Genomic DNA, 12,633 nt, shown 5'->3' on the forward strand with positions numbered 1-12,633 from the left:
CATCAGTCCAGGTCATCAGTCCAGAACATCAGTCCAGCTCATCAGTCCAGTTCATCAGTCCAGAACATCAGTCCAGTTCATCAGTCCAGTTCATCAGTCCAGTTCATCAGTCCAGAACATCAGTCCAGTTCATCAGTCCAGTTCATCAGTCCAGTTCATCAGTCCAGAACACCAGTCCAGTTCATCATTCCAGTTCATCAGTCCAGTTCATCAGAACATCAGTCCAGAACATCAGTCCAGTTCATCAGTCCAGAACATCAGTCCAGTTCACCAGTCCAGCCTCCCAGTGGTTAGGCGAAGTACCCCCACAGGAACACGTTGATGGTCAGCAGCAGCAGGGCATTTATATTGCAGACGTTCCTCCAGAGCGGTGCTTCCTGCAGGGAGTTCAGCTCGAGGCCTTCAGGCTCCGCAGCCTCAGAGCCGGGAGCATTCAGACCGCAGAGCCTCAGTGCAGCCCTCCTCCACCAGGAGGTCACCGGGCCAGAAGTCACCGGGCCAGAGGTCATCGGGTCAGAGGTCACCGGGCCAGAGGTCACCGGGCCAGAGGTCACCGGGCCAGAGGTCACCTGGGGAGCTGTGAGGTCGAGGCGAGGCTCCTGGCTGTGTCTGGACCACCAGGTGAGCCTGTAGAGCTGCAGAGAGAGGGGCTACTTTAATAATATACCTTCTAATGTCAACCTCTGTTTACAGGCTTCACGTCCTCATTAAGAACATCAGTTACTCTATGTGCACCAACAGTTTGACCTTCAACCTTCTTTTGACCTGAGGACCCCCTGATACGCCACGCCCCCCTCCCTCTGTATTTCACGATGCAACCCAGACTCTACCCCGGGTCTTTCTGCAGACAGTATCTCTGTATGACTGAGAAATACAATACAGCAGCTTAAATTCTTTATTCACACACTAATTTCTGACTACCATGAGAAGTGTTGGGACCATTAGATACAGAGAGCACAAGATGAACATCATTACCTCTACTGTGGACAATTTACTTAACAAATAAACAAGCAATCCGTCCAAATGACCCCCTAAATCTTCTACATTGACCCTACATTCATTTAACTACTGAAAATCAGTCCACTGAGACCCTGAACAATGTCAGAAATTGAGTCAGCATCCTCAATAACCCCCAGGACCCCTCAGAACTGTCCAAATCAGCCAATCCACAGCCCACCTAGGCTATAATGCTAATGAATGCTAACACAACTGATGCTAACTGTGTAAATGTCCCAACATATGCAGGTTAGCATCCAGCAGTCTCTATGTGCTGGAGGCCCTACTATACATTTCTATCAGAACTATTTGGGGTCTCAACATGTCCGGGGGTCAGGACTCTATGAGCTGCAAACACACTGTGAGGTCACAAAGAGTACATGTTTGTGGATGTATGTTCCTCACATGTTCTTCGGGGATGGGGGGCGTGGCCAGACTGACAGCAGCGATGATGAGGCAGGTGAGAGCCAGCAGGATCAGGGCAAAGTGCAGATAGTGGACCTGAGCCAGGAGCGCAGGCCGGCCGTCAGGCTGTCCGCAGGCCGGAGCTTTGAAACTGAACTCCAGAACCATCCGGACCAGTCCCACCAGCAGCCCCCCCATCAGCCCCCAGAACGCACCCTGAGGAGCACATGGACACATTAAAGAGTCACTGAGGCTGGGGACATTATAACACTATATCAAGTAGAACAATAACCCTGGTTTACTTTACACAAGAGAACCTCTGGAGAAATGTCCTCTGTTCTAACTGGTTACTGGGGACCAAGATGTGGAACCAGTTTGGACATGTCAGTAAACAAATTAAAGAAAATAATTCCTCCTTACTGACTCTAAAACGACCCATGTTGTATTTTTGCTTTATTATCTTCTCAGAGTTACAGAAAGGGTAGTTTACATCGGCAGAGTTATATCAAACTGGCGAGTGTGTGTGTGTGTGTGTTTACCTGCTCGTTAGCACGGGGCCACAGGATGGCCATCAGGAAGACCGCGGTGATGGGAGGAGCCAGAAAGCTGGTCACTGATTGGATGTAATCGAACAGCTGTCCACTGTTGGCTGTCTGGATGACGGGTATCCACATCAGACTCACACACACCATGACCAGGACGAACACCCTAACATTAACACACATAACACATGTTACATACATGTATATAACACATATAAAAACACATGTATACAACCCAACCCACTCTCTTCAGCCTGCGTACAAATGACATGACTTTACACATTGGAAATGAGTGCAATAGGTACGCAGAAGTCCGATTGTGCGTGCACATGATACGCCAACCATTCCCATTGAGTTCTGAGTCTTGCGTGCATATGATACGCCAATGGATACGTCCAAATAGCGGTCGGGTCTTGGAAGACCGGAAGCTGTGTGGTTCATAAAAACATGATCTTACTCAATATCAAGCCACGATTATTTAATTTATTATAAATCGTATAATGTCGGACTTTTTTTGCCTTCCGCGAGGAAAATAAATGTGGCTCAGAGCCTTAGAATACTGAAATCTGTATTTTTTTAAACATGTTTTTCCTTCCATTTGTTATTCTTTTCTAAATAACACACTGTTATTTACTCAACAATAATACACAATTATCCTTGTGTTTATTTATTTGTTTAATTCTATAATATTGGGCTTTTTTGCTGTCCGTCAGGAACTGAATTTCAAAATAAGTCACCGGAAACAGACCTAAGCAATACACACCGACGAACTGATTACCCAGGATCCTCAGCTATGGTTCAAGCTCGGTGATTGGATGTTTTAGCCGCAATGCACTTTGGGATATGGGGTTTCTGTGATATGAAATAACTATCAACAGAATTGCGTTGCCAAGGCAACAGCTTGGGGTGAAAAGATTTCCGGTCTCGAAGTTTGCATAGTAATCTACAGCCACACAAGCCTCCCCTGCCGAGTATGTACCTCACCAACGCCAGGTCCATAGTGCACAAAACGGACGATCTGGAATTACAACTCGCCGGAAACAACTACGTTCGTGACTGTTGTTTACTTGTGATCACGGAGACCTGGCTTCATCCACAAATCCCCGATGCTAGCGTGCAGCTAGCAGGCCGCACACTACTTAGCTGGGACAGAAACAAAGACTCTTGTAAGAGCCGAGGAAGGGGGGGGGGGGTCTCTGTATGTACGTACATAAGAACTGGTGTAATAACGGCATCATCATTGACCATCACTGCTCTCCTGACTGTGTATATACCACCACAAGCTAACATCAACACTGCACTCTCCCTCCTGCTAAACACCATCAACCACCAACAGCAAGCTCACCCCAATGGCGTTCACATTGTTGCAGGAGATTTCAATAAGGCCAACCTAAAATCTGTTCTGCCTAAATTCTACCAGCATGTCAAGTGTCCGACCAGAGGGAAAAACACTCTTGATCATGTGTACTCCAACATCAAGCACGCATACAGAGCCATACCTCTCCCCCACCTAGGCCTGTCAGATCATATCTCCCTGCTACTGACCCCTTCATACACCCCCCTTAGACGGAGAACAAGTCCAACAAGAAAGTCTGTTACAACCTGGCCTGAGGATGCACTCACTCAGCTTCAGGACTGCTTTGAACACACCCAGTGGGATGTATTTGAACACCAGCAACAGGACCTGGCAACCTACACAGAGATGGTACTGTCCTACATGAAATACTGTATCGACAACGTCACTATGGTAAAAAGCATCAGGGTTTACCCAAACCAGAAACCCTGGATGACTGGCCGGGTCCACATGCTGCTCAAGGCCCATGACTCAGCCTTCAGGTCAGGGGACAGAGCTCTCTACAGTGCTGCTCGAGCCGACCTGAAGAGAGGAATTACAAAAGCCAAGACAGACTACAAAAAAAGGATTGAGGACCACCTCAAAAGCAACAACCCTAGGCAGGTGTGGCAGGGCATTAAGAACATTACCAACTACAGGGGGTGTGACACGGCAACTGGGGACTCAAGCGTGTCGCTAGCAGAGGAACTGAACTGCTTCTTTACTCGCTTCGAGACACCACAGCAGCAATCAGCAACTCCACCCCAGCCCCCAACCGCTCCCAGCACCCCCCCACTTACTTTGGAGGAGCATGATGTGAGACGGGTGCTCAAAGCACTGAACCCCAGGAAGGCTGCTGGTCCAGATGGAGTACCTGGGAAGGTGCTCAGAGCGTGTGCCAACCAGCTCTCACAGGTCTTCACCAGCATTTTTAATCTCTCCCTGAAACTCGCTGTTATCCCACCTTGCCTTAAAACTGCCACTATCATTCCTGTTCCTTAGAAAGCAACCACAGACAGCCTTAATGACTACCGCCCCATTGCACTCACACCTGTGATCATGAAGTGTTTTGAGAAGCTGGTGTTACATCACATAAAGGCCTGCCTTCCCCCCACCCTCGACCCACACCAGTTTGCCTACAGAGCAAATAGATCCACTGAAGACGCCATAGCTCTCCACTCTGCACTGAGCCACCTGGAGCATTGTGGGAGCTACGTCAGATTGCTCTTTATTGACTACAGCTCAGCGTTCAACACAATCATCCCGGACATTCTAGTTTGCAAACTATCAAACCTAGGCTTTCCCTCACCCACCTGTTCCTGGATCAAAGATGTCCTCACTAACCGCCCCCAGCGTGTGAGACTTAGCCCCCATCACTCCTCCACCCGCACTCTCAGCACCGGCTCTCCTCAGGGCTGTGTGCTGAGCCCTCTCCTGTACTCGCTCTACACCCACAACTGCAGTCCAGCCCACCAGAGAACATCATCGTCAAGTTTGCTGACGACACCACTGTGGTGGGGCTCATCTCAGGAGGAGACGAGTCGGCCTACAGGAGTGAGGTACTGAAGCTCTCAGCGTGGTGTTCAGTGAACAACCTGGCACTGAACCCCACGAAAACCAAAGAGATCATCGTAGACTTCAGGAGGAATACTACCGACCTCGCTCATAGGCAGCGCGTGAGGCTCAGGTTTGGGAAGGCTAAATAACTTATTTGTTTATCTTACGCTGCCCGCCTCCGGCGTCTATAGAAAAGAGATCAACTCAGTGAAAGCACCGCCTGCTGACCGATCAGAGCTCAGTGTGCGGAGTTTAAATCTATCAAGTCATATTATAGGAAAAAGGAAATGCAGTTTAAACTGCCGTATGCAGAGAAGACGCCGACGTGTCGCACTTATCATTCATATCACACTGACATCACATCATCAATCAGATCATCGATCACACATCGATATCACAATATTTCCTTATCTGAGTCAGCTTCTCGAGCCGTATCTGGCCGTGCAACACTTAGTTACATTGTCACATATACTGTATGCAGACGTATTATTTTAAGCAACACATTAAGTTGACGAAACACTCAACTCAAATGTAATAAAGTCAGATCCCCTCGTGTTTTAGATGGGGCAGTGATATCATAAAACTGTTTTCAAACACTCGGTAGTTTATTTTTTAACGAGTTGTTCTGTATTCTCCTTGCAGGTGCAACTCTGTGGCTTGTATCCTGGATTATATGTTTAAGTCATCATGGATGTTTAAAGTTCATATTTGTCTAATATTAGTTTACTTTTCATTAATGAAGTATGATGTTGCGCTGTCAGTACACTTGTCCCTGTTTGTGATTGGTCAAATGTAGCTAACCCCGCCCCTTTCACGTGAACGCGTTCTCAGCTGGAGAGAGAAACCCTGGCTTGATTCACCGAGTTGATAACCAGCGCCGTAGGACCGTTTAGCGAGATCGCGTTTGTTAGGGTTAGTTAAGATAACTCAAGCACATCCAGGGTCTGTTGAACTGGCTTCGTGGTACAGGGCACAGGTGGCTGCATAGCAGCGCTAATATCAAAGACACACACATTATACATTATATTTTTATTTTACCAGGATGCAGTGACATAAATATTTGAGAAGGCTTAGCCTTCCCTAGCCTACAGCACCCGCCGCCCCTGACCTCGCTCCCCTCGACATTAACGGTGAGTGTGTGGAGAGGGTCCACACCTTCAAGTTCCTTGGCGTCCTCATCACCAACAACCTCTCCTTGAAGGACAACACCACAGCTGTCATCAAGAAGGCCCAGCAGCGTCTGCACTTCCTGAGGGTGCTCAGGAAGAACAACCTGGCCACTAAGCTGCTGGTGACCTTCTACCGCTCTACCATCGAGAGCCTATTGACATACTGCATCACAGTGTGGTACGCCAGCTGCACTGAGGCCGACAGGATGAGGCTCCAGAGAGTCGTAAAAGTGGCTGCCCTCTCCCCTCCCTGATGGACATTTACACCTCCCGCTGCCTCAGTAGAGCCAAAAACATTATCAAGGACAGCTCACACCCCGGCTTTCACCTGTTCTACCTGCTGCCCTCCGGCAGGCGCTACAGGTGTATCACATCCAAAACAAACAGACTCAAAGACACTTTTTTCCCAAGAGCCGTCATTGCTCTTAACACCTGAAATCATACCTCTTAATCATCATAAATGTGACTCTGTACATACATACATATATATCATGACTATTATTTTTATAAATACATACTATTATTATTATTTATTACATTACAGATTTTATTGTTATACTCCTGGAAATAATTACTGCGCTTTATTCCTTATTTCTTTATTCCTTATTCCTAAGTATGTATGCTGCGTGTATTTGGTGTCTTATGTTGTGATGTTTTTTTGTTTTGATGGCACCCTTGAAAGGGAGAAGCATTTATTATCTCATTGTACATGTATAATGACATTAAACGATTCTATTCTATTCTATTCATCAACTAAAAACATCAGTTTATCCTTGTTGATTACACAATATTGATTGGTTTAAATTGTGTACAATGCTTTTGTGTTTTCCCCTTTCGATTCGGAAAAACAAATAGTTTTTTCAGAGTTTAGGATAGCCGAAGACACTACACTACCCAGAATCCTCAGATATCGAGTCTGATTTTTTTGCGTGCATATGCTAGGCCAACGGATACGCCCACATAGCACGTTTCACTTTAAAGGAACACGACGTCACCAGCAAGCCTGCAGCATTGAACCTTGACCCGAATACGGACTTCCTCGAGGTAAGCGCCGTGTTCTGTAATGTAATAAAGACATTTACAGTGTTTTTTCAATGATTTCAGCTTTTGCATCACTTTACACAGCACCATGTGTCGACATACAAGCTTACGTGTGCAAATGATTAGTTAGTTAAACCGTAAACTGCTCAGTTAGCACAGCTAGTATGAGGCAGCATTGATGTTAGCCTGAGCCTGCAGTATTGAACCTGGGGGGGAGGGGACACTCAGTTTTCTGTAATGTAATTAAGAAATGTACAGTGTTTATAAAATGATTTCACTGTCGACATAAAAGCTTACGCGTGCAAATTATTTGCTAGTTAAACCGTAAACTGCTCAGTTAGCACAGCTAGAAGGCCTATGAGGCAGCATTGATGTTAGTCTTAGCTAACCTCTGTCGTTTACGGACCTGTTGCAGTTTGAAATCAATCGATATACTACATAGTTGCTTTTTGACTTAGCCTGTGACAGCACCACACACGAATAGACTTTGTTAGTGTTATTAAGTAATGGTAGCCAACTGAACCCGCAAGAAATTAAGTGCATTTGTCAACCTGATTTAATCCCAAATGAGTGGCGATTTACATCTTACAAATCATGTTTGGGGAAAAGGCATGTTAATGCATACATCTGTAAGTCTTATATGTAACTTGGTATCCCTGTTTAAGGTGATTATCGTACATAATACTTTACTGAATCCAGATCAGTATTTCGGGTTTTAAAGCTTACATTCACTCTTCAAGCCGATCTGAGATCTGCTCAAATAATTGTTGCATTGATATTTAAACAGACATTACTAGTTGCTTGCCGATACATGATCCAGTCCACATAAACTATGAGTTTAGGAGTAAGGCTGGATATGTCATTTATAATTTCATTTTATATTCTGTGCATTTACCAAAAGTAAAAACTTATTAGCAGGTACAGGTTACCAAAAAACATGCATCTGAAGATGATATGTTATACATTAGGAATTCATAATAACTTAATTATTGTTAAAACCAGGGGTGGGGTTTCAAAGGAGATCTACATACTCTTGGTCGTCCATTGCTAATAGAATAACATCAATGCCCTATATCCAGGGGCGGACTGGCCATCGGGACGTTCGGGACGAATCCCGATGGGCCGGTGTTCCGGATTAACTTGTTTCCCGATCAATTTGTTTCCCAATCAACTCGTTTCCGTGGGGTGCGTGGCTTTCGACTGAAATATACATTTCGATCGCTTTCTTCTGTCATTTACATACATCTTTTGGTACATTTGGCTTCTTAGGAACACGTTGATGCACATCCAGTACCAGTGTGTGAGGTTGTGATTACGATGGCGATATCCGGACGCGAACAGCGAGGACTACAACAAGACAAACGAGTTGCTCGAATAAATCATTTAAACCAGCTATTGTTTCCAGACTTATTACGGAATATCGTTGTTAATGTCCAAGTCCATCTGTGTATACCTTCAGACAGCCTCCAAGTGAAGCACACAGTGTTTACTCACAGTTTGAAAGCAGCGTGGAGAAGTCTTCATCTGTGTTAAACTGTGATCCTCCCACGGAACTGGGACCCGCCCACGTTAAAATGTGACCCGCCCAGGTTAAATTGTGTTACGATTTCTGTGTTTATCTACCAGCGATCATGTTTAATATGAAAGACTACCCACACATGTATCCCTTATGAAAACGGTATTGTGCAGCACTAATCCAGATAAGATGTGACTGCTACCTCGTTTTGCAAAGATAGCAGCAGAAATGTAATTGGGGATATTTAGACTTTAAAATGCTGCTTGGTCGTGAATGTTGGTGTCGGCAAACAATATTACGAATCCTCTATTCAAACAACATATTCAATGTGCATCGACATGAAAATAACAAAAAAGTTCATGCTGGACTCAAACCCGAGTCCCAACAGTAAAAATCAATCATGCCCTGCGCGTTATGAGTGCGCCACGAATCTTCACGTCCTAACAGATCACCACAGCTCAATTTGTTACATTAACATTGTCAACAAGTTCTAGAAAAATGCAACCCGACATCATACTGATAATAATATATGATACAAATGTAAGACTGACAACAATAATAGTTTGTAAAGGATTTATTGACGTGAATGTTTTGAACTCCCTCTCCTCTGTCATCATCCTTCTGGACCTGTCTGCTGCATTCGACACGGTGAACCATCAGATCCTCCTTCGCACTCTCCAAGCACTTGGCGTTTCAGGCTCTGCACTTTCCCTCCTCACCTCATACCTGAAAGACCGTACCTACAGGGTGACTTGGAGAGGGTCGGAGTCCGACCCTTGTCAATTAACTACAGGGGTCCCTCAGTGCTCTGTTCTTGGTCCCCTCCTCTTCTCCGTGTACACAAACTCGCTCGGATCAGTCATTAGCCCGCATGGTTTTTCTTACCACTGCTACGCTGATGACACCCAATTAATTCTGTCCTTTCCCCGCTCAGAGACCCAGGTCGTCGCACGCATCTCTGCTTGTCTAGCTGACATCTTTCAGTGGATGTCTGCTCATCACCTCAAGCTCAACCTTGACAAGACTGAGCTGCTCTTCCTTCCGGGAAAAGATTGTCCCACTCTTGACCTGACAATCAACATCGGCACCTCAGTTGTTTCCCCGACTCAGACTGCAAGGAATCTGGGTGTGACCCTAGATAACAACCTGTCCTTCACTGCAAACATCGCTGCTACAACCCGCTGCTGCAGATGCACGCTTTACAACATCAGGAAGATACGTCCCCAGCTGACACAGAAAGCGACTCAGGTTCTGGTCCAGGCTCTCGTCATCTCACGCCTAGACTACTGCAACTCCCTCCTGGCTGGTCTACCTGCATGTGCCATCCGACCTCTGCAGCTCATCCAGAATGCAGCGGCTCGTCTGGTCTTCAACCTTCCTAAATGTTCCCACACCACTCCGCTCCTCCGCTCCCTCCACTGGCTTCCGGTAACTGCTAGAATCCACTTCAAGACACTGGTACTTGCGTACCATGCTGCGAATGGATCTGGCCCTTCCTACATCCAGGACATGGTTAAACCGTACACCCCAGCGCGTGCACTACGCTCTGCATCAGCCAAACGACTCGCTGCACCCTCGCTGCGAGGGGGACCCAAGTTCCCATCAGCAGAAACACGTGGGTTTGCTATCCTGGCTCCAAGATGGTGGAATGAGCTCCCCATTGACATCAGGACAGCCGAAAGCTTACACACCTTCCGGCGCAGACTGAAAACTCATCTCTTTCGACTCCACCTCGAGCGATGGAATTACTAACAAAGAACTATTAACAGAGCACTTATATACTAATAAAGGACTGGCTTATCTATAGCCAGTTGAGTAGCACTTGAAATGTTTGGCTCTATGAAACCTGATATACTTATATTATTCTGTTTTCCTGTATCTTCCTGGTCGAATGTACTTATTGTAAGTTGCTTTGGATAAAAGCGTCAGCTAAATCCAATGTAATATAATTAATCACACCTTTCCCTCAGAATGCTGATCTAATCTTTAATTCACTTAATATTAGGCTAGTTTAAATTACAGCTACATCTATGATATAACTCAGTGGTTCTCAACTGGTGGGTCGCGACCAAAAAGTGGGTCGCGGACCCGTTTCGATGTCTGAGTGAAGAAGAAAGAAAAAAAAAAAATTGTTTTTTTTTCTTTTTTGCGTGAAAATGTCAAACTTTTATTTTGAAGGCCCGATTTTCTAACGCTGTGCATGCAGTGGGCGTTGGACTGGAAGTAACGGAGACCATAAACGGTTTTGAAAACTTCTGTTACGTAGTGATCATCTTCTCAATAAAATATCTTTGCTGATGTTTTTTCTTCTGGCCAATCAGAATCAAGATTGTTGCCGGAAGTCCCCACGGAGAATAACTTTGCGGTAGAACTCCTCTTTATACATCCATGGTTACAACTTCAGATACAAATGAACACATAATGAAATATGACCCCCGGTCTGATGATTGACAGGTCACAGAACAATGGGGGCTATCTACCCTTACCCACAATTTAAAGTAAGTCACAGACTATCTCCTCTTTGCTCTTCTCTCTGTGAGGAGCAGCAAGCTGTCAGAACTAAGTGAAAAACAAACAATGGCATCAAATATTATTAATATGTTGGCAAGTAATAGATTTATTTATTTTCTTCTCAGTGTACCAGAATGCATAGTTTGTTAGTATTTCTACAAATCTCCTGGGGGAGAATCCCCCCAGACCCCCTGCTGGGGTTGGGTTTTCAGCATGCGTGCCTTTTTTATATAGTTCAGCTTTGATTCCATCATCTCATTAAACCTTTTTTAAAAGCACTCTTTAGTTCTGTGAAGGGATATAAGGGAGATATGCACTGTACTTCACTTTTATTAATATTGTATGCTGAAAAGCGTATATATTACAGCACGATTTTTTGTTGAATAGATTTGAGTGCTTCAAAATGTTGTATTGACCAAGTAAAAAGTGGGTCCCGAGGCCAGTTGAGAACCACTGGTCTAACTAACACCTTTTTTTGTTTCAGCACAATGTCGAAAAAAACTGAAAAAACAAACAAACTAGAAGCTCTTCTTCTGCTTGGGGATGCATCTATTGAGGACACACAGGCACGTTTCTTGTTTTTTTATACCCAAAATGTCATTATTTAAATCCAGTTAGTTAATGCCCATTTGTTCTCCCTCTGTGTTTCATTACATTTCATGTCCATAAAGAAATTCAACAAGGAGACTCAACAAGGAGACCAAAAGTTACCTGGTGGAAGAGAGACCACCAAGATGGGCAACGTGTGGCCAGCAGCAAACGAAGGAAAAAAAGGTTAGTCTTCATTTTATGAATTTAATCAAAGTCAGTATATAATAATAAATTATATTTCTATAGCGCTTTTCTTGAACCCAAAGACGCTTTACATTTGGGAGGGAGGGTAGACAAACTAAACAAAACAGAAAAGCAGTCAGGAGGAAGTTGATTGAGAGGGGGGGGGGGGGGGGGGGGGGGGGCTTATGGATACAGAGTTGAAGAGGTGGGTTTTGAGGCGGGACTGGAACAGAGTGAGGGACTCAGACTCACGGAGGTCTTGGGGGAGGGAGTTCCAGAGCTTCGGGGCTGCCACAGAGGAGGCTCTGTCCCCGAAGCTCCGGAGTTTGGCCTTGGGGATGGAAAGCAAACCGGCTGAGGTGGATCTGAGGGTCCGGGGTGGATGGTAGAGGGTGAGGAGGTCAGTGAGGTAGGGGGGGGGGGGGGCAGATGGTGGAGGGCTTTGAAAGTGAGGACCAGGAGTTTGTAGTGGATGCGGTGTGAAACGGGGAGCCAGTGGAGTTCTTTGAGGACCGGGGTGATGCCATGATTTGGTGTGGGTGAGGAGCAGAGTTGGGTGTAAAAGTAACAAAGTAACGTTACTGTAATAATATTACTTTTGTCGGTAACGGAGTAGTGTAACGCGCTACTTTTATAATTCAGTAATCACACTACAGTTACTAACCTTGCCCCGACACGCGTTACTTCGTTACTTACTAAAATCAGTCATAATCAAACCTCAACAAACACCTGCAAAGAACACATGCTAAGGTGAAGCTAACGCACAGCTATTTGTTGTTTGTTTATATC

The 12,633-nt window shown here is 45.3% G+C and overlaps 1 protein-coding gene across 1 annotated transcript; it reads right to left on the bottom strand.

The window, feature by feature from the left end:
• Positions 1-290: 290 nt before the first annotated feature.
• On the bottom strand, positions 291-2,942 carry LOC117535119 (sodium/glucose cotransporter 4-like). The gene is made up of 4 exons (XM_034199450.1): positions 2,923-2,942; positions 1,941-2,109; positions 1,402-1,617; positions 291-635 (listed from the first exon to the last, which is right to left on the bottom strand). The coding sequence occupies exons 1-4, from the start codon at positions 2,940-2,942 to the stop codon at positions 291-293; spliced, it is 750 nt and encodes a 249-aa protein (XP_034055341.1).
• Positions 2,943-12,633: the final 9,691 nt, after the last annotated feature.

This window comes from Gymnodraco acuticeps, unplaced genomic scaffold (genome assembly GCF_902827175.1).
Source record: "Gymnodraco acuticeps unplaced genomic scaffold, fGymAcu1.1, whole genome shotgun sequence".
Lineage (NCBI taxonomy): Eukaryota > Metazoa > Chordata > Actinopteri > Perciformes > Bathydraconidae > Gymnodraco > Gymnodraco acuticeps.

Coding starts and splice junctions, on each gene's coding strand:
- LOC117535119 (XM_034199450.1), bottom strand. CDS start 2,942: ATGGACCTGGCGTTGGTGAG. Junction 2,110..2,922: donor ATGGACCTGGCGTTGGTGAG/GTACATACTCGG, acceptor TGTTAATGTTAG/GGTGTTCGTCCTGGTCATGG. Junction 636..1,401: donor CCCCCATCCCCGAAGAACAT/GTGAGGAACATA, acceptor CTCTCTCTGCAG/CTCTACAGGCTCACCTGGTG.